This window comes from Eubalaena glacialis, chromosome 17 (genome assembly GCF_028564815.1).
Source record: "Eubalaena glacialis isolate mEubGla1 chromosome 17, mEubGla1.1.hap2.+ XY, whole genome shotgun sequence".
Lineage (NCBI taxonomy): Eukaryota > Metazoa > Chordata > Mammalia > Artiodactyla > Balaenidae > Eubalaena > Eubalaena glacialis.
This window is the reverse complement of record NC_083732.1, coordinates 69,280,101-69,307,846: the sequence shown is the minus strand read 5'-3', so window position 1 is coordinate 69,307,846 and position 27,746 is coordinate 69,280,101. Positions and strand designations below refer to the sequence as shown.

The window sequence follows — 27,746 nt, the reverse complement described above, 5'->3', positions numbered from 1 at the left end:
AGACATCCCCGTCCCAGCACCGCCCACCGCCACCCCCCACCGCGCCGTTTCTTTCCTTCCTGGCTCTGAAAGCGTTAACCCCGGACCCCAGCCCCACTCCCCCGCTCCCGCCCAAGGTTCCTAAAAAAGAAAGGTGCAAAGTTTGGTCCAGATAGGGAATGAATGATCAAAGCCAAGCCGATACTTCCTGTTGCCGGGACACTATATATAACGTGATGAGTGCACGGGCTGCAGAGACGCACCGGAGCGCTCACCCCGCAGCCGCCGCCTCCGAGCGCCTGAGGTTTCCCGGGGACCACAATGAACAAGTTGCTGTGCTGCGCGCTCGTGGTAAGTCCCTGGTCCCGGGACGCGGGCACCGGTGCCCCGGGCGCCGGGGGAGGCTTCTCGCCTCCCGGTCTCCCGACCTCCCCGAGGACTGATGGGGAAAAAGCTCGACTTGCTTCCTCTCCCGGGAGAGATTTGGGGTCAGGTTGGAACAGGAGACCTCTTTCAAACTGATTGTGCTTCTCCGAGGGTGTCCCTTTACACAGGAAAGTTCCTGCTGGGTTCATGGAGAAGAGACGAGCTCTGGACCGTTTTTATTGGAATGATTTTTATCCATTCTATTCATTGTCTTTCTTCATCTCAGATGGTTCATACCATCTTTGCTTAGCTAACCTGAGCGTCATTATCATCATCATTATTATTATTATCATTAGCAATAAAGTGGTCTCTTAGAATCAAGATAAGCTGGGAGATGTCAGTCTTCTTAAAACTATTGTAATTAGAATAAAGTTTGGATGCAGTGAATATGATATATCATTAGGCTCATTCCCCACTTAAGCAAATGCTATGGGAAATTTTGAATAAGTGGCACCAGAGAAAAGATCGCACATGCACACACATTCTTTACTGTGCAGTTTAACATTTTACTAACTTTTTATTATCAAAATGGGATATTTCAGTTCTCAATTTCAATGTAATGTGGAAAATATTGGTGAGATAATGTTAATTAGGTTCTAAAATATGTTTAAATAATTGAAGTTCAGCACTAAATAGAACCAAAAGTTATTTTACACATACAATTTGGAAAAGAAGGAATCTCTGTAACTTTCACCTTCTTTTTTTGTTTTTAATTTGGATTTTGACCAATCAAATTAATGAGATTTGTATGTAGATTATTCTATGACCAATGGCTTATTTCCTTTATGTCACTAGAGTGTGGAATGCATTGAGACATGAATCAGACATTCATGAAAGAATAGGAAAATCCATATTTAAGCCACATATGTGTTTTGGAAGTTGTTGCAGTAACTGCATGAATATCAATGTCCAACCCACAAAGAGTGAATGGAAGGCTAGGAAGTCTTCCAATTAGTTCCTGGGATACACAAACATAAATAAGTAAATAAATAGCAAAGTCACTAAAGAAAAGGTAGATTAACAGGAGTCCACACTTAAGTATGCTAATCTTATGTACCACTACATATAATACCTATATGTGTATGTGTGTATGTATATATGTATATTATATAAAATAACTTCACTAATACGGATAGTATGGAGAGCTTTTTAAAAAGTGAAGCTTTATTAAAACAGGACACATAGAGAATTGCACAAATCATAAGTGTCTGAGCTTCTCAAAGTGAACGCTTGTGAGCCAGCACCCAGATCAAGCAACACCACATTACCAGCACCCTAGAAGCTTCCTGGGCTTTCTCCCTGTCACCACTACGGCCGTGGCCAGAGGAATCAATATTCTGACTTCTAATGCCAGAGATGAGTTTTGCTTATATTTGAACTTTATATAAATGAACTTTATGTACTTTTTTGCATCTGTTTGCTTTCACTTAAGGTTCTACTGTGAGATCGTCTCCAGTGTTGGATGTACAAAAGCTCATCCATTTTCACTGCTGTGTAGTATTCCACTGTGTGGCTACACCACAATTGACTTAATCATTCTAGTTTTTGGCTAGTATAAATAATTCTGCTATTAAAATGGGTACCCTTTTATTCTTCCTAGCCTTTTATATGCTGTCAAAGATTTAATTCATAATAAACATATTATCAGTAACTTTTAAATTTTAGAATTTCCATTAAATAATATATATACTTAATAATAAGTGTTTCAAAATAATAAGTAGACAAATTTTTTGATATTTGGTCTGTATATGGATGAAGATATATATTTAGATAATACAGCATCTACTAATTGTAGATGATACAGCATTATCAGAAGAGAAACCTTTTATTGTGTCTTGAACACAGTAAATACTTTAAATAGGAATGATTTCCCTTTCCCTTTCTGTAGTTTCTGAGATTGACTTTATTTTATAAATAATTGAAAAAAGATACTTTGTACTTACACATGAAGAGTCCAAATGCCCTTCTGTAAACACCAAGATGTAGTTCTAAGAACTGGAAGCATTACAGCTATTTAGTCCTTTGTACCAGGCATGCCACTAGGCACTAGGGACAGAATGGAAAACATGGACACAATTTCTGTCCGCATGGACCACATAGCCTAATGGGGAAAGCAGATACTGGATGTATAATAAGAATAACAAAAGGAGAAGTACTAGGTGACTGGGGAACATAAAAGATCCTGCCTTCCAGGACCTCATAAAGAAAGTTGTTGTGCAGTGGTTATGAGTTTGGTTACTTTGGATCAAAATTCAAATACCAGTACCACTGCTTACTTGATAAAAGATTGTGTGGCAATTTACATCTCTCTTGAGTTTTAGTTTTCTATAAAGTAGAGATAATAATATGCACACATGCAAGATAACCACATAAAGTTCCTGTTCCATATTAACACTAGCTTCTAGCCTTATGCTCACAGATAACTGTAGGACGCTCTAGACCCAAGTGAATTATGTAAACAAAGTGCTGACAAAGCTCATAGGAGGGAGAGATGGCCACCAACTATTACCTTGAAGGAGCAATAGAATGTTTCACTGTTGGAGATAAAATCAAGGCATCCTGAATGTAAGAAGTGGAAGAAGGTAAAATTGTGAGGCACAGTTACAATTCTAGATTCTTTTTGTGAGAGCAGAGGATATGCCTGTAAGCAAGCGCTGAGGGGGTGTGGTCATTAGGACTAATGCCATAGTCATGGGCTTTCTGGAATGCTCACTGATGTAGCTAATTAGAGACCTACTCTGCAAGATGAGGTGGTCACATCACCAAGTCATTTCTTTCATGGTTGCTCAAGGAGACTCCCTAGACTGGGAACATCCTGGTCTAGGCCTAGATTTTAACTGGTGGCTGAAACGTCCCATCATGGAGCTCTAGAACCATCCATTGGTCTTCTCAAAGCTAAGCTCTGAATTAATGTGAGACACCAGGGCTTGGGGTTGGGGGGCGGGGTGAAGCACTGGGGGGTAGTAAATGTTTTTTCTCCGGACAACTGCCTGATGTGTCGGTCCTCCTTTTGTTGTTGTTGTTTTTGTTTCCTTCCCCTCCCCCCGTGGTTGAGTATATCTGTCTAGCCTTTTTGTTTGTTTGTTTAAGAGAATGATAACTCTGAAGTTTTGGGGAGAATCTAACATATACTCAGTCCACAACAGTCCTGAACCTCTGTCCCTAGCAACCTTTCCGGCCTCTATCACCCATGAACCGTCAGCACAATTCCTAATTTCAATTTGGTCTTTAATTTTACTTCTTAGGTTAAAACCACAGTTGTCAAATTCCACTGGTCAGGGAAGAAGGCTTTCTGTGCCAGATGTTTTATTCACTTAGTTCTAGAAGGAGAGCTATGGCAGTGTCTATCAAAGGGGCGCTAAGCACACACTCAAATATTCTTGCTCTCCTATCCACTAACTTGCCAGCTGGGTTTTGCTCTAAGCAACTCTCAGCCCCCCCCGCCTGCATGTTCCCTCTTTGTGAAAGCTTTCTGTGAAAAGCATTATTTCCTTTTGCGTCTCGTTGACCAGCAGTATTTCCTTTAGCCTGAGTTTCTCCTTTGCAGCCCCAAAAAAGAGGACTGGAAAGTATATTTCAGAGAAAGCGTAATTTCATAAAAAATTATGTTTGCATTATTCAACGCCTTACCTAATGATGCTTGGCTACCCCTGATGTTGTTACTATGGAGCAGAGATGCCAACATTATCTGTGTATTTGAGTGTCTTACCCTGTAGAGCAGTAGTTCTCCATCAGATCAGACTTCTTCCATACACTTATTTAAAAAACCCTTTGTAACAACTCCCTTGCTCTCCTGAAATGAAACTTAGAGCACATATATTTTACCTACATACAGAATTTTTAAAAATCAATATACTGGCATAACTATACTATAAAGGAGAAATAAAAAGAAAGTAATTTATAATAAGATAAGCTTCACTAGAAGACTTAGTGAAGTAATGTTATATTAGCATCTTTACGTAGAATTGCCATGAACAGACTAGGAAGAACAAAGATAGGAGCACATGTGTCACACTGGTGTTCAAAACCATGATCAGTCCTGGCTTTGGTGCTGTGATTTTTTGAATGGAGAACAAATCTCGCTAAAGTTTTAAACAAAACAAAGTACAACCCTCTATCAAATTTTATGTTGTTAAATTCCTAGAAAATTCAATATGTATAAAAATCATGCAAAAACCACTTTATATGTATATACATATGTATACGTGTTTGTGTATATATATTTATATATATTTACATATGTGTATATATGTGCGTGTATATGTGTGTGTGTGTGTGTGTGTGTGTATAAATATATAAAATGGAGTTCGAATCCAGGCTCATATAATGATAAATAGGTTTGTTTTTTTTTTTTAATTTAGATCACTTATATCAGTCAATAGGACATTTGAAAGTATGTGGGACATGGGATTATTCTTGATCATTGGGGACATTTAGCAGCACACAGAAACTGTGACAATAGAAATCACCCACAAATTTCCAGAACTTCTAGGGGATAGTACTACACCTGTGGTAAACAAAATATGAGCTCTTTGCAAACATAAATTTTCATCTGATTCATATTTACAGCCCCCAGGTCTGCACAGTGCCTGACACTAAATGTGTGTTTGCTGAGTCAAAGGAGCTATGGTGAGATTTGCTGGGGTGTTTGTATAACCTACCAGCAATTTCCATGGATATCCCAACAGAATGTAGCTTACTGTCAGAGATCTAACATTTTAATGTTAGCTTTGATCTATTTCAAAATATATATATAACACCCTACCCACCTGACCAGTATTTTAAATATTCTTTTGTCCATTTCTACTATGAAGATACATACCAATACCGTCGTGGAGGTCCATTCTTAAGAGAGCAACAAAAATGAACCAGATTTATATGTACACCCTTGCAGGTGCAACCTAACCTCAGCTGAATCCCCTTTTTGATCTTCCCATCAAGTGTTCATTCTTGGTTTGATAAATTTGATACATTTGTAAAATATCCCAATGGAGATGTCAAATAGGCATTTGGGTTCAAAAAAGTTCAGAGCACAGGGGAAGCCTGGACTTGAGATAAGAAAATCTGGGTCATGAGCATAGAATGGGTTTTTTGTTTGTTTGTTTGTTTTTTCTGTTTGTTTGTTTTTATGCCATAGGGAAGGATATTTCACAGGGCAAGAGAGGAAAGGAGGAAGCAGCTCCAGAGTACATTTCTGATATTGATAGTCAGGTAAACAAAATGCAAATATGAACAGTAATAGCAGCCATGTTTAGAAAAGAAAACAAAAATCAAAATAAAACTTAGCAACCCACAAGAGCAGGAACTAGTCAATCAGAAATCCTAGCAACATCTGTAAACTATCTATGCAAGAAGAAAGAGTGAGGTATAGCCAACTTGAAATACACACGGTATTTTTATGTGACATGTAATTAGTTTTTGGAACTCACTACCACAGAATATTTATTTTGGGGTAACTAGCATAGAAAGTCTAAAAAAAGAATTCTTTTAGACAGTTGTAGGGATAAGAATAGTGTTACAACACATTAGGTAAGAAGCTGTGTGGTACCCACTCCCTCTCACATTTACCTGGCCTTGCTAAATGAATGTTCCAAAGGCCAGAACAGTCTACAGACACACTAAAATGGTTTCTGTCAACTACAAGGTGACATAACTTTCCAGGTGCTTGGGTAGGTTTTTTTTTTCACCCTAATTTCTCAGAAGCACCTGAATCAGCCAGACCATAAATGGATAGAGGATGCAGGAGGAAATGAAAGGTCATTTCTGAAGGTCATACTTCCAAAAAAGTAGTGTGCTCCAAAAAGCCCTGATTTATTACTTTCTTATTGGGATTTTTAAAAAATCCATCTCTTTTGTATTATAGTTTTAATACTGTGAAAACATTGTTTAATTTCCTTGAAGCATCTTCTTTAAAACTAAAAACTACTGCCTTAGGATTTTCACTACAATTTAGTCTGCACCTTGGAAGCATTTTCTATAAGAGCCTCTTAAATAATCAACTTTAAAGTAGGAAAATCTGTGTCAAGATGAATTTAGATTTAAAACAAGATAGTAATTCATCTAAGCTTTGTGACCGCCTTTAGTAAATTCAGTTTTCTTCTCTGGTCTTTGATCCCCAAATCTCCCTTGCCATGTAATGGTACTTTCGTGTTCAAAAAAACTATTTTATTCTTAGAAAATATGGATATCAAGACCTTATTCTTTAGAAAGCCCCCCTCCACCATCAGTTGGCATCACCACCAACACCAACACCAACAAAAGTAATTTAGGAATTCATTTGTGGGGTGTAATGACAGTAAGAGCTCCACAACAGCAGACAAGAAGCAAGGGATCTTATTTCTCAGTTTTGCCTTAGACTCTGAGGTCCAGTTAGTGACTTCACTTCTCTGAGTCTTACTTTGTTCATCTCTAAAATAGGGGTGTTGGACCAGGTGATGTGTGGAAGGTCTGCTTTAGTTTTAAGCCTTTGTCATTAAAAAATGAATCAAAAATTTTTAGTATATACTAGCTAATATTCCAGACATACAAAAATCAAATGGACTTAGTTATCTATGAAAAAAGTATACCAAAGAAATTTTTTAAAAAAATCTATTTTGTTGCAATTGTCAAAGTTTCTTCTGCCCAATTGGTTTCATTTATAAGAAATTCTGTTTAAGTCAATGAGATCACAAGAGGAAGCAGCTTTTGAAATGTCGCCTGCTTTTAAGTAGCAAGACTTCTGGGCTTTAGGATCACAGATTATTCTTTTAAACCAAAAACTATTTTTTCATTCTGAAACAAGTCCTTTTTGTCTTCAGCTAGCATAGAAGCCATTAATGTGTGTATTTTCATATCCCATATAGTTAGAAGCCAGGTCCAAGACATTCCCTCAGGATTTACTAAAGCGGTATAATTATGGTCACCAGCAATCTCCTTAGACTCCTTTTGAGCAGAGTTTTCAATTTGTATTCACAAGGAAGTACTTGACAACTGCATACTGCTCTTTGGAATAAGTGTCAAACGTTCAGGTGAAATAAGCATGATAATGGGTGGGTTGGCATGACCATTAAATACTGCATTGGAACTCTACATGGGCTGTTAGACACACCCCTCTGCTCCCACACTGTTTCCTGTCTCTTCTAACACCCAGTAAAAAGGAAAAAAATCAACTAGATTGTGCTAAAATAAAGGTCAACTAGAAAGTGCGAGTGATGGTTATTGAACAATGATGTAGTCGTTAGTGCCGTTTGTAAACATTTTCCATTCTCCTCCCTTCCAGAAACATGGTAAGATTGTACTTCTTAGTTTTCTCTGGGGAGGAAGAGGGTAGGGGTGTGAATAGTTCTGGCAATGACTTGTGAGTGTAAATGATAGAAGTCACTTCCACATTAGAGCACTTAATTGCCCGTAATGACCCCCAACATTTTTTTCTCTTTCCCTCTTTCACAGCAAACCAACCATGTTCCAGATATTAATTTCTATATCATTCTAGGTCCTGGACAGAGGGCAATGCTAACAGCCTTCATTTTCACAAAAATCCTCTAATGCGGAGATTGGTATCTATTTTACAGGCAAGGAAACAGGTTCAGAGAAGTTAAGTAATTTTCCCTAAGGTGACCTGGCTGAGAAGTTTTTTCTGTCCTGTAGGAGCTTACATCTAGCAGCTGAGTCCAGTGAAAAATACCCATAAAGCAGAGCAAAGCTTCTGGGTTCCTTCAACCAGAGGTCTCTTCTCTGCTGGGGTTAAGAATGTCCTGGGATGCGGCTCAGAGTCATATCCTTGGTCAAAGTGATTGCAATGTATTTTTTCATCCTTTTTTCAGCTCCTCCTTCAGCTGGAGGGGGTCACCATGTTTCTGTCTTTGTTTTTTCTGTTGAAATTAAATGTCCTGGCCTCCTTACTGGACTTGAATTCTAAGTCCAGACCCATTAGGGTATAGAGCATGAGGCGAACACTTTATATTTTAGCTCCTTATTAGAAAAGTGCAATCCTAGGGAAGCAAGAGCGGGCGAAAGAAGAGCAAGCAAAAAAGGAAGGAAGGCAACTTCAAGGGGGTGCATCACTGAGAAGCCGCTGCTTAGTATAAAGTGCAACTGATTGCTCAGTCTCACAAGACCATCTTCCAGAGAGGCTGTGTGAACTGCTGCATTCCAGGACAGAAGAGAGAGAAGAATTTATTCGCAGGGATAAATGATAGATAGATAGATACATACATAGATAGATAGATAGAAGACAGATAGATAGGGGATGGGATGGGATGGCATGGATGGATGTATGGACGGATAGACAAAATATAGATCTTACTGAATTTTACATTGTGTCATAGGTGATCATTTATATGCCCATCTCCTTCGTAATACTGCAGGTTCCCAGGGGGAATAGTCAATTGTTAAAGGCTTAGGTTCAGACAAGACTGGATTTGAATCCCAGCTCAGATGTGTACTAGCTCTGTGACTTTTGACAAGTCACTCAACTTCTCTGAGACTGTTTCTTCATCTATAAAATGGGGTTAATACTATCACCTCAGAGGTGGTTGGAGGGGATGGATGACAATAGCATGTGAAGAAAGGGCTCAGTATAGAGCCTACTATGTAACGATGTTATAATATACTATGTTATTATTATTCAGCATATCACCCAGGGCTTCCAGTATGATGTTTTGCATGTTGTAGGCACAAGATAAATGTCTACATGTTTAAATCACATCCTGTTTTATTCCATTTCCATTTCTAGTTTCTATTCCATTTCATAACCACCATGGCTGTTCTTTTCTAACTTTCTCTCACCAGGTGCCCTTGACCATATATTGATTGGCCTTCAATCTAGATCATTAGCAACCAGATTGACTCATAGGATGATGTGAGCAATGTATTATCTTTGAGGAAAGGTAGATATAAAATGGAATTTAAAAATTGATGTTCAAAAATATCAACATACTGAAATGTATTGCCCATTCTGAGCTCAAAATGCCAGGGACTGTAGCCGGAAAACTGAACTAGTGATGTCACCCTTGTGCTTGTCAAGTGGGCCTGAATGGACATAATTATAAGGAAAATTGCAACCAGCCCTGCTGTTGAGTTGAAATTTTCAGAATTGATGCTATATCTCAAATCTGGTGATGAATAGAAGTCCAAGAGAAGAAATATTAAGATCTGAGATCCAAAATGTGGGCGATTTCTACACATCTCCCTCGGGAAGTTTGAAGTGTTTACCTGCATTACAAGTTCTTTTGTCTTAGGGAGTCTCTCATTTATTTGTTAATCTATCAAATGTTAATTATCTGTAAAACTCCTCTGAAGCAGCACAAGCCTCATAAGCAAATCTGTTCTGACAATTCTGGTTGATTCCAAACATAAACAAGGTACTGCTAATTAATTTAAAAAGCCTCCGAACAACTAAAGGAAACTTCTTGAAGGGAACCAAAAAAAACGCATTTAAAGTTAAGTTTTACCTGGAGACAGTTCTTCAGCCCCAAGGGAAGCGAAAGAGTGTAAAATTTGGCCCAGTGATTCATCTAATAATTCATAATTGCTTGTGTTTCCTTTCTCCTGTTTACCTAGCAAAAGCTGTTGGCAGCAAATCAGTTCCTAGTAGATGAACAGATTTAATGCATTTGCTCTACATCCTTACCTAGAGACCTAATCCTGGCTATTGTGGAAATTATTAAGCAGTGGCAGACCCTCAGGTGGGGAATTGGCAGCAGGAGATAAACCTCTCAAATGAGCTACCTGCTTTTTTACACATTTACCTTTAAAATAGAAGCTAAATACAAATGGAACAGTACATGCAAAATGTCAAGCAAAATGAAAGATGCTTAAAAAAAAATCTTCCTTTAAGCAAATTCTGTCATCACTCTCATTTTACAGAGGAGAAAACTGCAGATTTTGTGCTTGTCCTTGAAAATTTATCCTTTACATGGAGGCTATTTATCTGTGTCTGTAGAATCACCAGTAATCCTAATTACACATAGTAGGTACTCAATATCTACTGAATTGAATAAAATTAAAATAGATATATTGAATACTTGCTATGTATAAGACACCATGCTAAGCATTTAAGGTGTATGGAAACAAATCCTTTTCTATCTGAGCCCTCTAAGCAAATCTGTGGAACTGCCTTGAAATATTTTACTTAGACCAAGCAAGTGATACAAGTTGGGAAGATACTGAAACTGATTTTAAAAACAAGTCAGAGATGCTTTTTCTGGAGATGATTAAGAATAGGATAGATAATCGACTTATGGCATATTTTAGGTGTGTTACTCCCTACTGAACAAGAAACTTCAAAACGTCTCCTAAAATGAGTCTGATTCAAAATGTCCCCCATTTCCCACCTCTTATGTAATTAGCATATGTAATAATGACTCATTCTTGTCTGGAATCTTATTCTTTACCAAGTTTATTTGTGTCCCTTTACTAATTTTAAGACAATTGTATAGGGATAGATAAAATAAGGATTATTCTCATTTTAGAGGTAAGATAACGGCCAAGGGTTATTAAGCTGGTGGTCGAACTAAGCTTGGAACCCTGGTATGCAGGTTTCCAGCTAAAAGTGCTCCTGTTAATTCACATCAATCTAATGGATCTAAAAGCTGTATGCTTTTTAGATATTATTATACATTATCCATTTAGCATTCTTCTTGAAACTTTCTGTGATATCCCTACTTTTTTTTCCCTCCTCTTTTTCATCCCATCTTGCAAATGTTTGTAGGTTCCAAAGGTTAACATTTTAATCTTTTTTGCTTATGTACAATATCCTTGGGTAATGCCATCCTATTCTCTGTTTCTAGAGCCATTTATGTGTTCATAACCCTGAAATCTGTGTCTTTAGCTGCGTTTCTATCCTGAATACCCAATACATGTAGTTAAGTGTCTACTCGACATCATCACTTGAGTCTCATAGTTGGAAGATCCAAAACTAAATTCCTTGTCTTCCTCCATAACTGTTTCCTCCTCCTGCTGTTGGTAATTAACGGCAACACCACATATCTAGTAGTCAGAATTCATGGGCATGTTCTCTATTTGCTCTTTCTAGTACCTCCCTCCCCATGCAATCAGCTAATATATCATACCTATCCCTTCCTCTCCTCCTTACCACTGTCTAATGTCAGCTTCTCCTCATTTCTGACCTGTTTCTCTACTGAGCCTTTTCTTGATCCTCTTTTTCCTCTGTTTTACCTCCAACTGTTTTGCAGTGATTTATGAGTATTTTACATCAGCCTAGGCTTTTGGATGAATGTTCTAGCAAACAGGAACATTAACTTATTCAACCCCATTGCTTAACAATATTTCCAGAGCATAGTAATTGTTTCAATAAGTGTTCACTGAATGAATGAATAAATAAATTATTTAAGGAATGGAGGAAATAGGAAAGAAGTTACTACACTATAAGACTATAGGAAGTCAAGTAAACTAACCTTCATAGGAAAAGAGGTTTTTTTAAAAAAAATAAGCTTTATAGTTTATACTACAAGAGATCTTTAGGAAACTCACCATGATATATATCCTGAATGTTTCCTTTCTTGGCTAAGATGAACTGTAAAATACTATGGTTTCCAAACTGACCAGAAGTTTAGCTAACTCTGGATAGTCCTCAAATAGTTTTCTGCGGCAAAGATCATGACGAGGGATCACAAAAGGAACTCCCAAACCAAGTAGTTATTTCAAGCTTTGTGTGGGCTCCTTTTAATGAATTTTCCATAAACGGAAACCCACTGGGTCACTCATGGTTCTGCATACCAGAGAGAGCAAGCCCAGTGGTATGCGACTGGCTGCATTGCATCATGCAAAAATAAATTTGCTGGAGGAAGTGTATTCTTGTATCCTTTAAGGAGAAGCATATACTGGTAGCCTGCTGTAGTGAAATCACTTGTCATCTAAGAAATTTCCATCTCAGTAACTTTGGACAAGAGCTAGTCTTAGCACAAAGAAAGAAAAATCATCACTTCATCTAGACTTCGGGAAGGCTTTGGTTGATCTTCTCACTTTCGTGATCTTCTAATACTATGCTCTCGAATCTGAATGAAAAGTTAGCATTTTAGGGCTTACTTTTGGACTATGCATGAAGGCTACAGCATAAGTTAGAGCATTTAGTAAATGTTAAAGGATTCGGCCAAACAATAGTATTCTATGGCACGTGCTCTGGGTTTTAATTCTGCCTCTACTAATTACTGTGACCTGGGATGGTTGGTCATTCTAAGACTCATTTTGTAGCTTGTGGAGACTTAATGATGATAATGGTAAAACATCCTAAAGTAGGTACCAACCAATGTGTTATAAAGATTATTTTTTAGTTCACTGCCTGGCACAGAGATTTAATGTGTGTTTGTTGCCCATTTTTCTTTCCACTACCATATAACTCCTAAATATGGGGAATTTTTGTTAGAAATTTTATGTTTGGGACTAAGAGTTATGTGATTAATTGAAAAATAAGTTAAAGCATTTAATAATAAAAATTATATACCTATATCTTAAATATTTTATTTTGACTTAAAACATTTAAATAAACATTCATTCACCTGTATTTTGAGATATAGTCAAGGCCTTTCTTAGAATCTGTGTTGGCTACCTGGAGTCCCATGCTGTCTTTCTTACAAAACCCTTATCTAAAATGTATTGCCCATCCATTTCAGTTTTGGAACTTAAAGACATTTTTAAAATAAATTGATTATATAATCCTAATGGATGTTTTCCCCATTTTGTTTTTGCAGTTGTCTCAGCTACCTCAAGTTCTATGGTAGGGTTTTGTTGTTGTTGTTTTGTTTTTCCATGCCTCATCTTTATCAAGTCATCCCCCAAGCATTCAATTTACTTTTCATAGAAAAATAATTTTTTCACGCCCATGTTTACTGGTTTACATAATATTTGAGTCTCCTAACTATAGTTACAACTACAGCATATATAGACACATACATACAATGAGCATCAACAGAGTCAGCAGCAAACACACAACTGACTTTTTTTTAAGAGAGCAAATGGGAGTTGGAATGCTAAAGGAGAAGGCATGGCTAAGAATTCAGCGTGCTGGGGCAGCCCTTGGTTTTACAGAGGGAATGGAAGGCATGGGTGAATCTGAGAACTGGAGGTTGATAAGAGAGTTCTGCAGGATAGGCATACCTTGGAGATATTGTGGGTTCGATTCCAGACCACCACAATCAAAGGAATATCACAATAAAGCATATAACATGAATCTTCTGGTTTCCCAGTGCATATAAAAGTTATGTTTACACTATACTGTAGCCTATTAAGTGTGCAATGGCATTATGTCTACAAAACAATGTATATACCCTAATTAAAAAGTACTTTATTGTCAAAAAATGCTGTCATCTGAGCCTTCAGTAGGTCGTAATCTTTTTGCAATAATAACATTAAAGATCACTGATCACAGGGAAGTCCCTGGCGGTCCAGTGGTTAAGACTCTGTGCTTGCACTGCAGGGGCACGAGTTCCATCCCTGGTTGGGGAACTACGATCTCACATGCCACGTGGCATGGCCAGGGGAAAAAGAAAAAGATCACTGATCACAGATCACCACAGCAAATAGAATGATAATGAAAAAGTCTGAAACATTGCAAGCGTTACCAAAATGTGACACAGAGACACAAAGTGAGCAAATGCTGTTGGAAAAATGGCACCAATGGACATTCAACACAGGGTTGCCACAAACGTTCAGTTGTAAAAAACGCATATATTGTGCTGTGAAGCACAGTAAATCAAAGCACAGTAAAGCAAAATATTGTCAAAAGGGGTTTTACAAATAAAAGAGTGGAACAAGAAGTAGGAGGGGGGTTAGAGCAAAACATTTGTTTCCAAGTTCATTGGCTACTTAAACTCTGTCAATATTACAGTGATAGAAAGAAAAATGGTAGAGCCAGAAAATGCTTCAGAGAACCACTAATTCAGCCCACCCATCACCTTCACCCACGACCATCACCTGCTAATATTTGATAGATGAGGAAAGATGGTTGGGTTTGAAAGAGAACATTCTTTAACACAGTCCAACATAAAAGAAAAATGGAAGGTGAGGAGAGGGACAAAGCTACTATAGATGGAGCCTGAACTGTCCTTTCAAGAAAAGAGACATGGGGGGCTTCAGGAAGGATTCCTGGACTGGTGGGAGGCACTAGATTAGAGGACTTTTGGATTCCCTTCAAGGATTAGGGGTCTACACCAGAGGATGGACGGATAGGGAATGGGGAGAGGAAGAAAGAAAAAATGGAGAGAAAATTCCATTTAATTTTTCTTTAAAAATCAAGCATAACCCAAAACAGACTGGTCTCTTTTACAGACAGCACTTTATGCTTCTGCAGAGACACCTATGTACGTGTCCTAGCTTTTGCAGATATTCATCAGTGGTTATGTTATGCACTTCACAGAAAAATTTATTTTTGAACTCTTCTTAGACTTCAAATATTATCAGCTGGCAAAGGAGATAGAGCCAGTGTTAAGAGGCTCTGTCCTCCTTTGGCTTCTTCTTCATTGCTTTTCTAGGAAAGGCAGAAGTAAGTGAGAGAGAGGCCTGAAATGAAGAGCTTTATTAATTTTGCCCATCCTCTGTCCAGTAACTGGTTCCAGAAATTCGGTGCAGGAATTGGGGCTAACCAGATAGGGAGATTCAGTATCCAATTTTGGCCACACAGAGTTCTGTCTTTTTACCAAAGTGGAAAATTTTCAAATAAAACACAGAGGCCCAATGGAACTTGCTGAAAACAAGTCTGCAGTTCCTTACGGCTTTCCGATTTTTAAAAAATATATACGATCATTCCATGCGGTAGCCGAGGAGAAATGACCTTCACCATTATAATTGCTCTCTAATCCTTAAGTCAACCTGATTTATTTGTTTTTTTCTCTGTGGATTCGTTTCACCTAAGCTTCCCTGTATTTTGAAGAGATGGCAACTAATTTCCTAAGCATGGTTTCAGGAAACCAACAGTGTCATGTCCAACTGCCTAGAAAAATACAAATGGCATCAGTATTCTTGGTCAGGTCTTGCATTTGTGTGGCTGCTTGTAGCGAGCAACACCAGCACCATCTGTGCGGTTTTCCCATCTCACCCTCATCACTTCTTGGTGAGAGAGAAAAGGGTCAGCCGATGAGTAAATGAGCCATGTTGGTGTGAGAAAGGGGGGGTGATGGGAAATCGGGCGGGGGTAAGTCTCAGGAGTGCCAGCCCTACCAGGATGGGGCTCACTCAGCAGCAGCAAGCAAGACAAAGGCGTCCCTATGCACCTCTGAGCTGAGCTTCTTGAGGGAACAGAACCCTCAAAAGTGGCTTTTCAGGAAATTGAAAGTGAACATCAAGAGAAAAAAAGCATTTTTCATTGCTTTCCTGTGTCTTTGCGAGTTGCATCAGGAAAACTTCATTCCCTAGTGTTGAATATTTTAGAAATATTTGAGCCAAACCCACACAGGGGCCTTGAAAAATATAGCATAATATGATTCGAATGACCAAGAAGCAACAAAGTCAGTTCATCTTGCTTCATTTCCTTCAAAACAGTGATCGTTATTTGTAGTTATTTATTCCTTTACTTCTATGGTCTCTGCCTCCTCACTAGACTGTGAGCAGTTTGAAGAGCATCTTTGTTTTGTGTGCCACCATATGCTAAGATCTTCCACAGTGCCTGGTACACAGTAGATGCTCGATAGATATGTGTTGAATGAACAGGTTCCATCTATTTCTGAAAAATCCAGACCAAACCAGAGCTTGCACTCGTTACTGGTCCACTTCTCTCTCCTAATGTTGACCCAGTTTATCTGAGCCAATAGAAAACCCCAGGGAAATTCAAGAACATACTTTTCCCCAAAACCCTTGGGTCATGAGAGCGTCCTGAAAATACCACCGAAGCAGCCCTGGTTTTGCACAGTATTCTACTTTTTGTTGGTTAGGAGTCCCTTACATCACAGCACTCTGAAAATTGCTCTCAGTTAAAAAGTCCATGGCCCTAGGTGAGATATTTTATTCTTTCAATCTGGTTTATCAGCTCATATTAGGTCCAGACATCCCTCACCCTTGTCATGTCCCAATAAGAAGTGAATAGAATTACTTATTAAAATGCCCAAATGCTTATGAAAAAGGCTTTTCTTTACCTTTGTTATTCCTCTTTCAAAAGGGAGTGCTGTTTCCCTAGCTTGGCACACTTTTTCCAGGTCAATGGGTTTCTGTGAGATTTCCTGAGTTCTGCAAAGAAGAGAGTTTGGAAAAAATTATTGTGTTTGGCCTGCCACCTTTCCAAAGCCTGAAAACAGTCAGTGTTGATGCCTGTACCAAAAACAAACAATAAAACCCAAACAAACCACCCCTACGCACAAACAACACTTTTTCTTCTAATTAGTGTGAAGAACTACTTCAGTGTTCCCTTGAAGACCTTCTGAGATCTAGACTACAAGATAGAATACCCATTTGGAGCTGCCTTCCCAAGCAGCACTCTTGCCTGCAAAATCTTCTTTCTCCTATGCACACAGCTCTTCGGCCTTTATGGATGGAAACTTCTGAAACCCTGCCTGCTCCCTGAAGTTTTTCCCAATTAACCTTAAGAGAGGTGGTCATTTAATTTTCTAGACATCATTCACCTATGAGATTCAAGACTGCACCATATGATGTTATGGAGGAAATATGCCTTAAAATTCTCGGAATTTTCCAGTAGATTACCAGCTGCACAGAGACAAAGATCATATATTTTTTCTTTTTTTTTTTTGGCTGCATTGGATCTTCGTTGCAGTGTGCGGGCTTCTCATCGCAGTGGCTTCTCTTGTTGTGGAGCATGGGCTCTAGGCCCGCGGGCTTCAGTAGTTGGGGCGCGTGGGCTCAGTAGTTGTGGCGCACGGGCTTAATTGCTCCATGGCATGTGGGATCTTCCCGGACCAGGGATCGGACCCATGTCCCCTGCGTTGGCAGGCGGATTCTTAACCACTGCGCCTCCAGGGAAGTCCCAAGATCATATCTTACTCACCAGCATATTTCTGGTATATTTCTGGTAGGCATGCAGTACATATCTGTTGCATGAGTGAATGAATGGTCGGAATGACTGTAATCACCAACTGTTTACTTTACCATATGTTTGGAATCATTACATCTTAGAACGGGAAAACTAAAAGAAAAATATCATCTCATCCTAAATATGCTGTGACCACCCCATTTAAAGTTTGTAATCTCTCCACCTTCCCCTCCATATTTCCAATTTTTTTTACTTGATCATTTTTTACAACACTTATTTTCTAATGTATAATTTATGTGTAATTTGTTATTTATTTTCTTACTCCCCCAGTTGGATGGTTAACTCCATAAGACAGAGTTTATTGACTATTTTATTCACTACTGTATCCCAATTGCCCAGAACAGAGCCTGGGACATAACTATCATCAAGTGAATAAATTATATTTATTGAGTATGGGCTCCACACATGGGAATCACAGCAGTAGATCTTTAAATCCCCAGCCCCAACTTCACATCTGTGGAACCAGAATGTTTAGGGATATAAATCTCAGGAATCTACATGTTATCAAGGTGTCTAGGTGATTCTGGTATAGCTGTTCTGAGAACCACTAGTTCACCCAACTCACTAATCTAGCGATAAGCCTGAAGCCCAGGGAGGTAAAGTGTCACTCAGGGCACATGGGTTATTTAGCGGTGCATCTAAGTGTAATCATTTCTGTTCTGATGAGCTTTCCACTCCAGCCACCTATGAGCTAGATTTACTTAATATGTTTTGCTGCTATTGCCATCGTGGTCTTTGAGATTAAGCTACTTAGAGGCAAGAATTATGGCTTCTGAACTCACTTTCTGTGGTTGTAGCTCAGTAGGCAGGAAGGGCATGAGGCTTCAGGTACTAAAGGACTCTTTGAGGTTAATGATGCTTTTGCACAGAAGGACCACCCCATTTCCATGCTAACATGCCACGATTTCCCTTTCTTCTTCTAGTTCCTGGACATCTCCATTAAATGGACCACCCAGGAAACCTCTCCTCCAAAGTACCTTCATTATGACCCCGAAACCTCTCGTCAGCTGATGTGTGATAAATGTCCTCCTGGCACCTCCCTAAAACAGCACTGCACAGCAAGGCAGAAGACCCTGTGTGCCCCTTGTCCTGACCACTACTACACAGACAGCTGGCACACCAGTGACGAGTGTCTGTACTGCAGCCCAGTGTGCAAGGAACTGCAGTATGTCAAGCAGGAGTGCAATCGCACCCATAACCGCGTGTGCGAATGCGAGGAGGGGCGCTACCTGGAGCTGGAGTTCTGCTTGAAACATAAGAGCTGTCCCTCCGGATTTGGAGTGCTACACACTGGTATGCATCCGCTTCCAACATGTGGCCAAATTCATTAGCATCATACAAAGTCAGGTAGTAGGGAAAGGTTAAGGGAACACGTTTGTCCTGGTGACATTGCAGGACAGCAAATTGCAAAGGTAATGGAACCTGCTAGGTATGTACTATGTGTCTGGATGGCTGCCAAAGAACCATTCCTCAGAGGAACACTTTGCCACTAAGGGGCAATTTAGTTACAAATCTCAAATGCAGCAAATCACTCTCTAATGAGATGCATGATTGATTGCTCTTTCTTAAAGGGACACACTCTGAGTTGCACTGTATATAGCTGAGCTATACCTCTGTGTTTCACTTCAGCATGGAGAGCTTCAAACTGCAGTGCTTTCTGACAAACATCAAAAATGTTAATTGATACCAAGAGAGTAATTATGCTGATATTAATGAGGCTCTGGCATGCTAACAATGAGTAGTTATAATTAATTATGTAAGAAATGAGAATGGCTAGGGGAAATGCAGTTCATTATTAAAAATGAAGCTAGTTCTTCCTTTGGCATGGCAGTTGAGTGTCTGGGAGGATAAAGATGGTAGCAGCATCTCTTCAATGAGCTTATTCTTTATCTTAGACAAAGCAGACTGTCAAGCCAAGAGTAAGTACTTGTCTACAAACAAAGTACTTTCTCTTTTTGCATTTTGCAGAGCATAGGTTAAGGCCAGTGTGCACTGAATTTTTTAAAGCTGCAACCCACTTTTTTTTGTTTTTTGCTACATTCACGAAGCTTCGGTATAGTCTGCATGCTCTCCTGGCCTGGGAAAATTAAGAGTATTCACTTACTCTTTCTGGAGGAAGCAGTAATAGGTACAGATTCCAATTACACAGTCTGAAGCAGTGTTTCTCAACCTCAGCTCTACTAACGTTTGGGGGCTGGATAATTCTTTTTGTGGGCAGCTGTCTGGTACATTGTAGAGTGTTTAGCAGTATCCCTGGTCTTTAGCCACTAGATGCTAATAGCACTCTTCCCCCAGTTGTGACAACCAAAAATGTCCCAGACATTGCCAAATGTCCCCTGGATGGCAAAATCACCCCTGGTTGACAGTCATTGGTTTTGAGGATGCTAATTATTTGTAACTATTTTGACTTTCAGAAGTTGTAATATAGAGTCTAAATTATTATAAACATTTTAGGTTTAAAGGCCTACAAAGGAAACATATTCAAAAATTGAACTACTAAGTTTCCTAAGTTGTGAATTTTATAAAATTAATCACAGAAGGTGCAAATTGCATGACAGTTCCTTAAAATGCCTCTAGTATGAGTATCTGAGGAAGAAATTGGTGACACTTCTTAGCTTTTATTGGATGATACTTTGGGACTCAAAAGCTAAGCCAAGATGTAGAGGGGGAAGCCCATCCAACAGAAACAGATCCATTTAATTCAATTCAGTAATTTATATATGTAGGAAAATTAATTAAGCAGGGGCTATGCAGCTTGGAAACTAGAAAGTTTTGAAAAATAATGGAAGTAGTAAGGATTTTTCTCACATAAGCATGAAAATTTGTTTGTAGAACGAAGCAAGCAGGCAGCCAGAAGACTTAGTACAAAGGTACACATTTATTCATTTACTCACTGCTCCCTCCCTAGAAACCTACAAAGGAGTTCCTCATGGAAAATACGAGGTTTCCAGTCCAAAGACAAGGCAAGATTCTGTAGTGTTATTCTAAAAAGTATTTAATAATCATTCTTTGTTGTTGTTGTTGTTTTGAAGCCAGATTGTCTTCTCCTCTCCATATTTTACAGCTGACCCTTGAAAACATGGGTTTGAACTACGCAGGTCCACTTGTATGCACATTTTTTTTCAATAGTAAATACTACAGTACGACACGATCCCAGTTGCTTGAATCTGTGAATGCAGAACCCCGACTACAGAGGGCTGACTATAAAGTTATAATGGGATTTTCGACTGTGCAGACTGTTGGTGCCCCTAACCCACCATTGTTCAAGGATCAACTGTACTTCATCCTGTTAGTCCTGTAATTCTTATGTAATTGCTTATGGCTAGCATGGTGAATTCTCCACTGAAACGCAAAACTCCTCTTGCCATTCTATTTCACATTTTGCCTGCCACATTGTACTTTGTATGTTTCTGTTGATATTAATAAGGCAAAATCATTTACTTAGATGGATATATCTTTTTATAAGAAGTTGTATCAATCATAGAAGAGGGGAGTCGTTTTCAGAAAGGTCATTACATAAAGCCTCCAAATACATTAGGAAACTTTCCTTCTATAATTCCTGGATTCCTCCTGGTAAAGAACTTTAAAGGCTAAATTACCTGAAAGAATGTCTTGTACCTATGACTTTCTCATTGCGACACATGAGAACACCCAAGCCATCAACATGTATGTGAAGAATGACAAGATTCTTCTTTGTGAAGTTGGCAAAGGGAGACTTGGATCTGGATGTCCAAGACCATTTATCCCCTGAATATTAGCAATGAAAGAATACCATGGAATCTCTGTCCAAATACCTCTGCTTAAGATATTGTAGAATTTGGTATCAAGTTGGATCCCATTTAAGGAGAGGAGTGTAGCAAGAAAGTACTTAAAAAAATAGACCTCTTTTTAAGGTGGTTCCTAAGAGGATGTCACTGCAACCCTGGAAATGGCATTTAACATGTGAAGGTTTCATGCATGGTTCCCCCTTCTCTTTTTTTTCTGCCAACCGTCTGTCATTTTTATTGGTCAATGCATCATCAATCCCTTTAGAAAAGAAAGAAGCCAGAGTTGAAACTAAAACTGATCCATTGTGCTCTTTTTTTCTGGTTTTGGTAAAGGATACAATGAGATGGGAGGTTGAAAATTTTAATAAATGAAATTTATTAACTTTCTGTAGCTTTCATTTGTCCCTTTAGTATTTAGTATCTTGCGTCAGCCAGAATTGGCCTGTAAAAGCTACATTTGAATATTAAAGTCTAAATCTGTTCAACTAGCTTACACTAGATGGAGGTATTTTCATATGCAAGTACACTGCAATGTATGATCTACACAGGCATAGAGTCAAGGGTTTGAAGATATTTATTTTTAATAGCATCTTTAGTTGTTGACTGGTTCAAGTTTTCCTGCCAATGATTTCCCCAAATTTATCAAGTATCTTTCCACCATGAAATAAGATGCCCTTACAGTCACCCTTCCCTGAATTTTAACGACTGTGCTCTTTTCAGACTCAACAGTTTAAGCAAATGGTATATCATCTTCCATTTACTATGTAACTGCAGGCTTACGCTTTTGCGTCTACGGTCAACTTTATTGCCACCTTCAAAAGTTTATTATAATGTTGTAAATTTTTACTTTTCAAGGTTAGCATACTTATGAGTTGCTTCACAATTAGGATTCAGGAAAGAAGGAACTTCAGTAGGAACTGATTGGAATTTAACGATGCGGCATTCCATGGGTACTGATTTCAAAGAATGATATTACAGCAGTTACACAGCAGTTATCTTCATGATTTCCCAGGAATACTTGTGTGGAGAATATGGTTGACGAAAAGATCTTACTGACAGTTTAGCACAGGCAGGACTAATTGAACATCATACCCTTCTTTTCTTTCCTCTCCAATTTTGTGCTTGTAGGTAACAACAAAACACATTTGTGTTTGTATTACAAGTAGGGGAGACTGCCTAAGGGGCTAACTCTAGAAGTTTTGTTCTGTCTAATGAAGTGAAAAATGAAAATGCCTCAAGTTCTGTGCAATATAATAGTAGCAGTAAAAACCAAGTGAAAAATCTTATCCAAACTCTGTTAAGATGGTATCTGCTGCGAAAGTATTTGAGAAGAATGTGCTAAATGGCTTGGTATTCTCTGTAGGAACCCCAGAGCGAAATACAGTTTGCAAAAGATGTCCAGATGGGTTCTTCTCCAATGAGACGTCATCTAAAGCACCCTGTAGAAAGCACACAAATTGCAGTGCATTTGGGCTCCTTCTAACCCGGAAAGGAAATGCAACGCATGACAATATATGTTCTGGAAACAGTGAACCGACTCACAAATGTGGAATAGGTAATTATGTTTCAAAATATCAGTCTTTGTACCACCTCTGAGTTGAATACAAGACCCTCTGGCCCTTCTTAGTCAAACTTATATTTTCCCTTTCTTGAATTTTAACCAACTAAGGCTATTCCCTGTGCATCATCGCTAAAGCCACAACTCAAAATCTTTCAAAAAGTTCCCATCTTCTCACAATCATGCGCCAAACCCTGACTTTCACACTTGAATCAAATGTTACCCTCGGAGAACGGGGTGGTGTAAAGATTTTGTTTAAGGCTCGATGATCAGAGTCCAAATTGCAGAATTTTTTAAGCTATGCATTTTTATCACTTTTAAGAATATCTGTATTATTAGCCAAAGTATAAATTGGCAACAAAGAAGCATAGTGACATACATAGATGATAAATTAGAAATGCAATACTGGCTTTGTTACCTATGGTATTACTGCATCTGTTGCATGGAAGTTCTAAGTTCCTGTACTTGTCTTAAACTCTTTATTCAGGAAAGGTCAGTAGCTCCAAGCTCAAGTTACCTGAATGTACCTCATGTTGGTGATGGCACTAATCAGGTTGCTGTCCTTACCTTGCCACTCCTACCACCACACTAACCTCAGACCTTCTACCAAGGACTCATCACACCAAGGAGGATCGACCTTTTAGCATTTAATCAGTTTCACTCTCCCCAAACATCTTTTTGTGCGACATAGAAGTATATAAAACATAGGAATGTGGGTTGGGAGATTGAAGATTCAAACCCAGTTCCAACATTCTTTCACTGTGTTGCAAAAATCTTAGATAAGTCATTCAGCTTTTCTGCTTTCTTATTAAATAATGGAACGAGGGAAGGGATAGTAAGAAGGGTGACCTCTAACATTCTCTTTAATTCATTTATAATTTTATTTCTATCATTCTTTGAGCACTTACTATATGCCAGACACTTCTGCTATATGGGTTTTAATCTTTGTAAAAATACTGTAAAGTTTGTTCAAGTTAATGTATGAACTTGAATGGCAGAGTCAGGATTCAAACCCATACCTAATGAATCCAAAAATAAACTATTAATCCCTGGGATATACCAACCCTACCCAGACACTCAGGCCATTGCACTTCTTTTCTAAATGACATGTTTTTGTGTTTGATTATTTTCCCACTTAATGTACGCTTATACATCCGTATCCATCCTTGTTCCCAAAGGTAAACTATGTGTCTGTGTGTGTGCAGAAAATAATACACTATTTCAGATTACTTTTCAAGCTCCTTTAAAGACAGTGATTTGACATTGATCTTGAAGTAACCTGTAGACACCAGCTAAACCTTTAACAAAATATTTCATAGTTACATTAAAATATGTTAATGTATATATTAACATATATATACTCATATGCTATATATATAGAATTTTTGCTCTAATTTATTTATAGCAATAATACATTCTTATTAGACGTTTGTTAAACTCTCCCCCCACAAAATGCTCTAAAAGAACATTAGAAAGGACATAAACCCAGTTGGATTGGTGATCTGCCACTAAGACCAGGCAACAGAAGATTGATTTTATTCAAACTTCTCATTTTAGCATGCAATATCCTGGAAAACTCAACTGTGTTGGTTTTTATTATTACTATTATTATTATTATTATTTTTGTCCCTTAGACGTCCAAGAATCCAATTATTGAGTAAATCTTCTTGGTTTTCCCACCTTCCTTTAGACATGACCCTGTGTGAGGAGGCATTCTTTAGGTTTGCTGTTCCCACAAAGCTTACCCCGAACTGGCTCAGTGTCCTGGTAGACAATTTGCCTGGCACCAAAGTGAACGCAGAGAGCATAGAGAGGATAAAACGACGACACAGCTCACGAGAACAGACTTTCCAGCTGCTGAAGTTATGGAAGCATCAAAACAAAGACCAAGATATGGTCAAGAAGATCATCCAAGGTATGGCAACCTGAAATAAACAACTCGATCAGAAATCAGGACACCTGTTTATCATACAACAGAAACAAGACTATGTACCTGTTTAGTTGTGTGGATGATGCTTCCCTTTGGGAATTATTGTTGGACTGAAAACGTATTCATCAAGTGATAGTGGATACACTATTCCTAGAGCAGTCATGTGAGGTTTTATTCTCACCTCCTCTACTCCCCAATTTCTTTTTCAAGTGTCTCTCTAAAGGGAGAGATAATACATTTCAGATGCGGGACTAGACCTCAGGAAATCTGACTCTGGATCCCCTTAGCAGTTTTAGGAGCATCCCTTCTGGTCTATCTAGAAGTTCTTTAACCACTTTAGATCTTACTTTGCATTTCTACCAAGAAACTATGTTGTATTTATGTAGTAATTCTCTCCAGAGAGCCTCTAAGTGTCTTACAGGTATCCTCTCATTAATCCTCACAACACAGCCTATTTTATTTTATTTTATTTTTATTTTTAAAAATTTATTTACTTATTTATCTATTTTATACATATTAGTGTATACATGTCAATCCCCATCTCCCAATTCATCCCACCACCACCACCCGCCACTTTCCCCCCTTGGTGTCCATACGTTTGTTCTCTGCATCTGAACACAGCCTATTTTAAGATTACCATTTTAATAGCATATGTTGTGAGGATTGATGAGATAAGGTCTGCAAAGTGTTTGAGCTTCTTGGAGAAAAGGGCTAGTTAAAACCAAGTACTCTCATGTTTTAGAGTTTTATAAAGAATCTCCTTTAAAAACTCTGTGTGTGTGTGTGTGTGTGTGTGTGTGTGTGTGTGCGTGCGTATTACGATGGGAGAGAATCGGAGGGGAAAAGGAATTAAGTTGCATCCAGTGTGGACCATAAGCTTTAGGATACACAGTAGAAAAAGTTCTGACTTTAACTAGCACTGGGAGGACATGGCAGAAAAACTGAGGGAGTGTTTTCATAATGCAGACAGTGTCAAGGAGAAATCCATTCTGCTCTTCACATGTAGTTAAATGACTGAGGAGTCCTACGCAACCTTAAAGCCTCAAACATCTGAAACTGAGGCAACAGATCTTAGGCGACTAACAGCTTTAAGAGTTGAATGGTTTCACTTGTGCAAAGAGTAAACTTGTCTTCTGTTTTTGGCAAACAAAATGTATTCTTTGAAAGTATAATCAGCCCTGAAGCAAAAAGAGAGGGAAGGAGAGAATCAGAGACTGTTATAATTGGAAGGGACCGAATTTCCTATTTTATAAATGAGGACATTTCAGCCCAGAAAGATGAACAGACTTGCCTTCGGGCCCACAGATAATAAATGACTCATGTCATCAATAGAAACGTTATTTACTCCCTCTTATGTTTATGTCCTAGCTCATTACTGAAATATTCTCCAGGTCATGTGTATCCTACTGTTCTTTGGCCTCGTATTATTGGGTTTTCACGGCTCCTCCTTTGTGCTGATGATCTCCTGGTGCTATTTATTAAGGACCGTTTGAAGGACCTAATTCTTCAAATAGCACATATATTGGGTATCAGTTAATGAAAGTTTGTATTATAAAATAGCTTTGTGTTTTTCCTAAAAGGTTACACTTTTAATTTCTCCAAATTTTCTTAGAAAACGGTGTGTCTGTAGTTTCCCACTGTTATTTTCCAAATTTGGGCTTTTCACAAAGCTGTGTTGGATGCCTAGAATATAGGAAAGCATATTATCCTAGTGTAACACAAAATAATATTTAACTCAATTCTCAGAAATAACTAGCATTACTTAAGCCCTCCCCAAAAGGAAAGGAGGAGGTTATCCTTAAAGTTATGAAATTCTGGGGAACCTCCTTTTGCCTCAGGGTAGTTTTACGGTGGCTTTAGGTGGATTACGTGAATGTCTCTGGGCTTTTGCTTTATGCAGATATCGAACTCTGTGAAAAGAGCGTGCAGAGGCACATTGGGCACATGAACCTCACCTTCGAGCAGCTTCGAAGGCTGATGGAAAGCTTGCCGGGGAAGAAAGTGACGACAGAAGACATTGAGAAAACAATGAAGACGTGCAAATCAAGTGATCAAATCCTGAAGCTTCTCAGCCTCTGGAGAATAAAAAATGATGACCAAGACACCCGCAAGGGCCTGATGCATGCCCTAAAGCACTTGAAGACATACCACTTCCCCAAAACTGTCACTCAGAGTCTGAAGAAGACCATCAGGTTCCTTCACAGCTTCACCATGTACAGATTATATCAGAAGCTATTTTTAGAAATGATAGGGAACCAGGTCCAATCATTAAAGATAAGCTGCTTATAACCGGAAATGGTCACTGAGCTGTTTCCTCACTATGGACCAGATCCAATAAATGAGTAAACTGTTTCTCAGGCGCTTGAGGAGGGTACAATGATTTCTTTCTCATCACCAAGGACTAGATTTGGCCACAGGGCCTGAAAAGAAACTATGGTGTGGAGAAAGAACTCACATCTCTCCCCAAAGTTTAATAAACCCCAAATAATTTATCCAACTAACAGCTTTGGTCCAATATCTACTGACTATATTTTTCCTTGTTACTGCTTGCAGTAATTCAACTGGAAATAAACTAGACTCCATTGTGCCTTACTAAACAGGGGAATGTCTAACTTAAATAGCTTTGAGAATTCAGCTGTACTAGAGGCTTTTATTAGAAAGCCATTTTTTTCTGTAAAAGTTACTAATATATCTGTAACACTATTATAGTATTTGCTATTTATATTCATTCAGATATAAGGTCTGTACATATTACCATCCTGAAGGGAAACTGTGTAAGACTTAATTTTAGAAAGAAAAAAATATATATTCTGTTTATTATTATGACAAATGAAAGAGATAAAATATATTTTTTAACAGAACATTTGTAACATTTCCTAATAGGTACTGCCATTCTTCCTGTGTAGAGTATTTTTGTAATATACTTTTACCTGTGTAAACTGAATTATCATTTTATAGAAAATGCATTATTTAGTCAATTGTTTAATGTTGGAAAGTGTATGAAATATAAATTATCTGAATATTAGATGCTCTGAGAAACTGAATGTACCTTATTTAAAAGATTTTATGTTTTTACTATATAAACAACATCATTAAAGTTTTCAAATTATTTTT

At 38.4% G+C, this 27,746-nt stretch overlaps 2 protein-coding genes across 8 annotated transcripts in view; one reads left to right on the top strand and one right to left on the bottom strand.

The window, feature by feature from the left end:
- Window positions 1-27,746, bottom strand: part of COLEC10 (collectin subfamily member 10) — a 445,704-nt gene that overhangs the window by 144,975 nt on the left and 272,983 nt on the right. The window contains exon 1 of one of the 7 annotated variants that reach the window (XM_061171640.1): window positions 16,470-16,555. The exons of the other annotated variants lie outside the window; for them this stretch is intronic. The gene's annotated coding sequence lies outside the window, so the exon portion shown is untranslated. Of the gene's footprint in view, window positions 1-16,469; window positions 16,556-27,746 lie in introns of those variants that run through there. 7 annotated transcript variants of the gene reach the window in all.
- On the top strand, window positions 42-27,691 carry TNFRSF11B (TNF receptor superfamily member 11b). The gene is made up of 5 exons (XM_061171633.1): window positions 42-330; window positions 18,301-18,670; window positions 22,508-22,699; window positions 24,393-24,617; window positions 26,533-27,691. Exons 1-5 carry the CDS (start codon window positions 301-303, stop codon window positions 26,919-26,921), a joined length of 1,206 nt encoding a protein of 401 aa, XP_061027616.1. The 5' UTR covers window positions 42-300; the 3' UTR covers window positions 26,922-27,691.

Bases quoted from the DNA above. Each gene is read 5' to 3' on its own strand.
- TNFRSF11B (XM_061171633.1), top strand. From the start codon at position 301: ATGAACAAGTTGCTGTGCTGCGCGCTCGTG. The intron at 331-18,300 runs GTAAGTCCCTGG...TTCTTCTTCTAG, and splicing joins TGCTGTGCTGCGCGCTCGTG to TTCCTGGACATCTCCATTAA. The intron at 18,671-22,507 runs GTATGCATCCGC...TATTCTCTGTAG, and splicing joins ATTTGGAGTGCTACACACTG to GAACCCCAGAGCGAAATACA.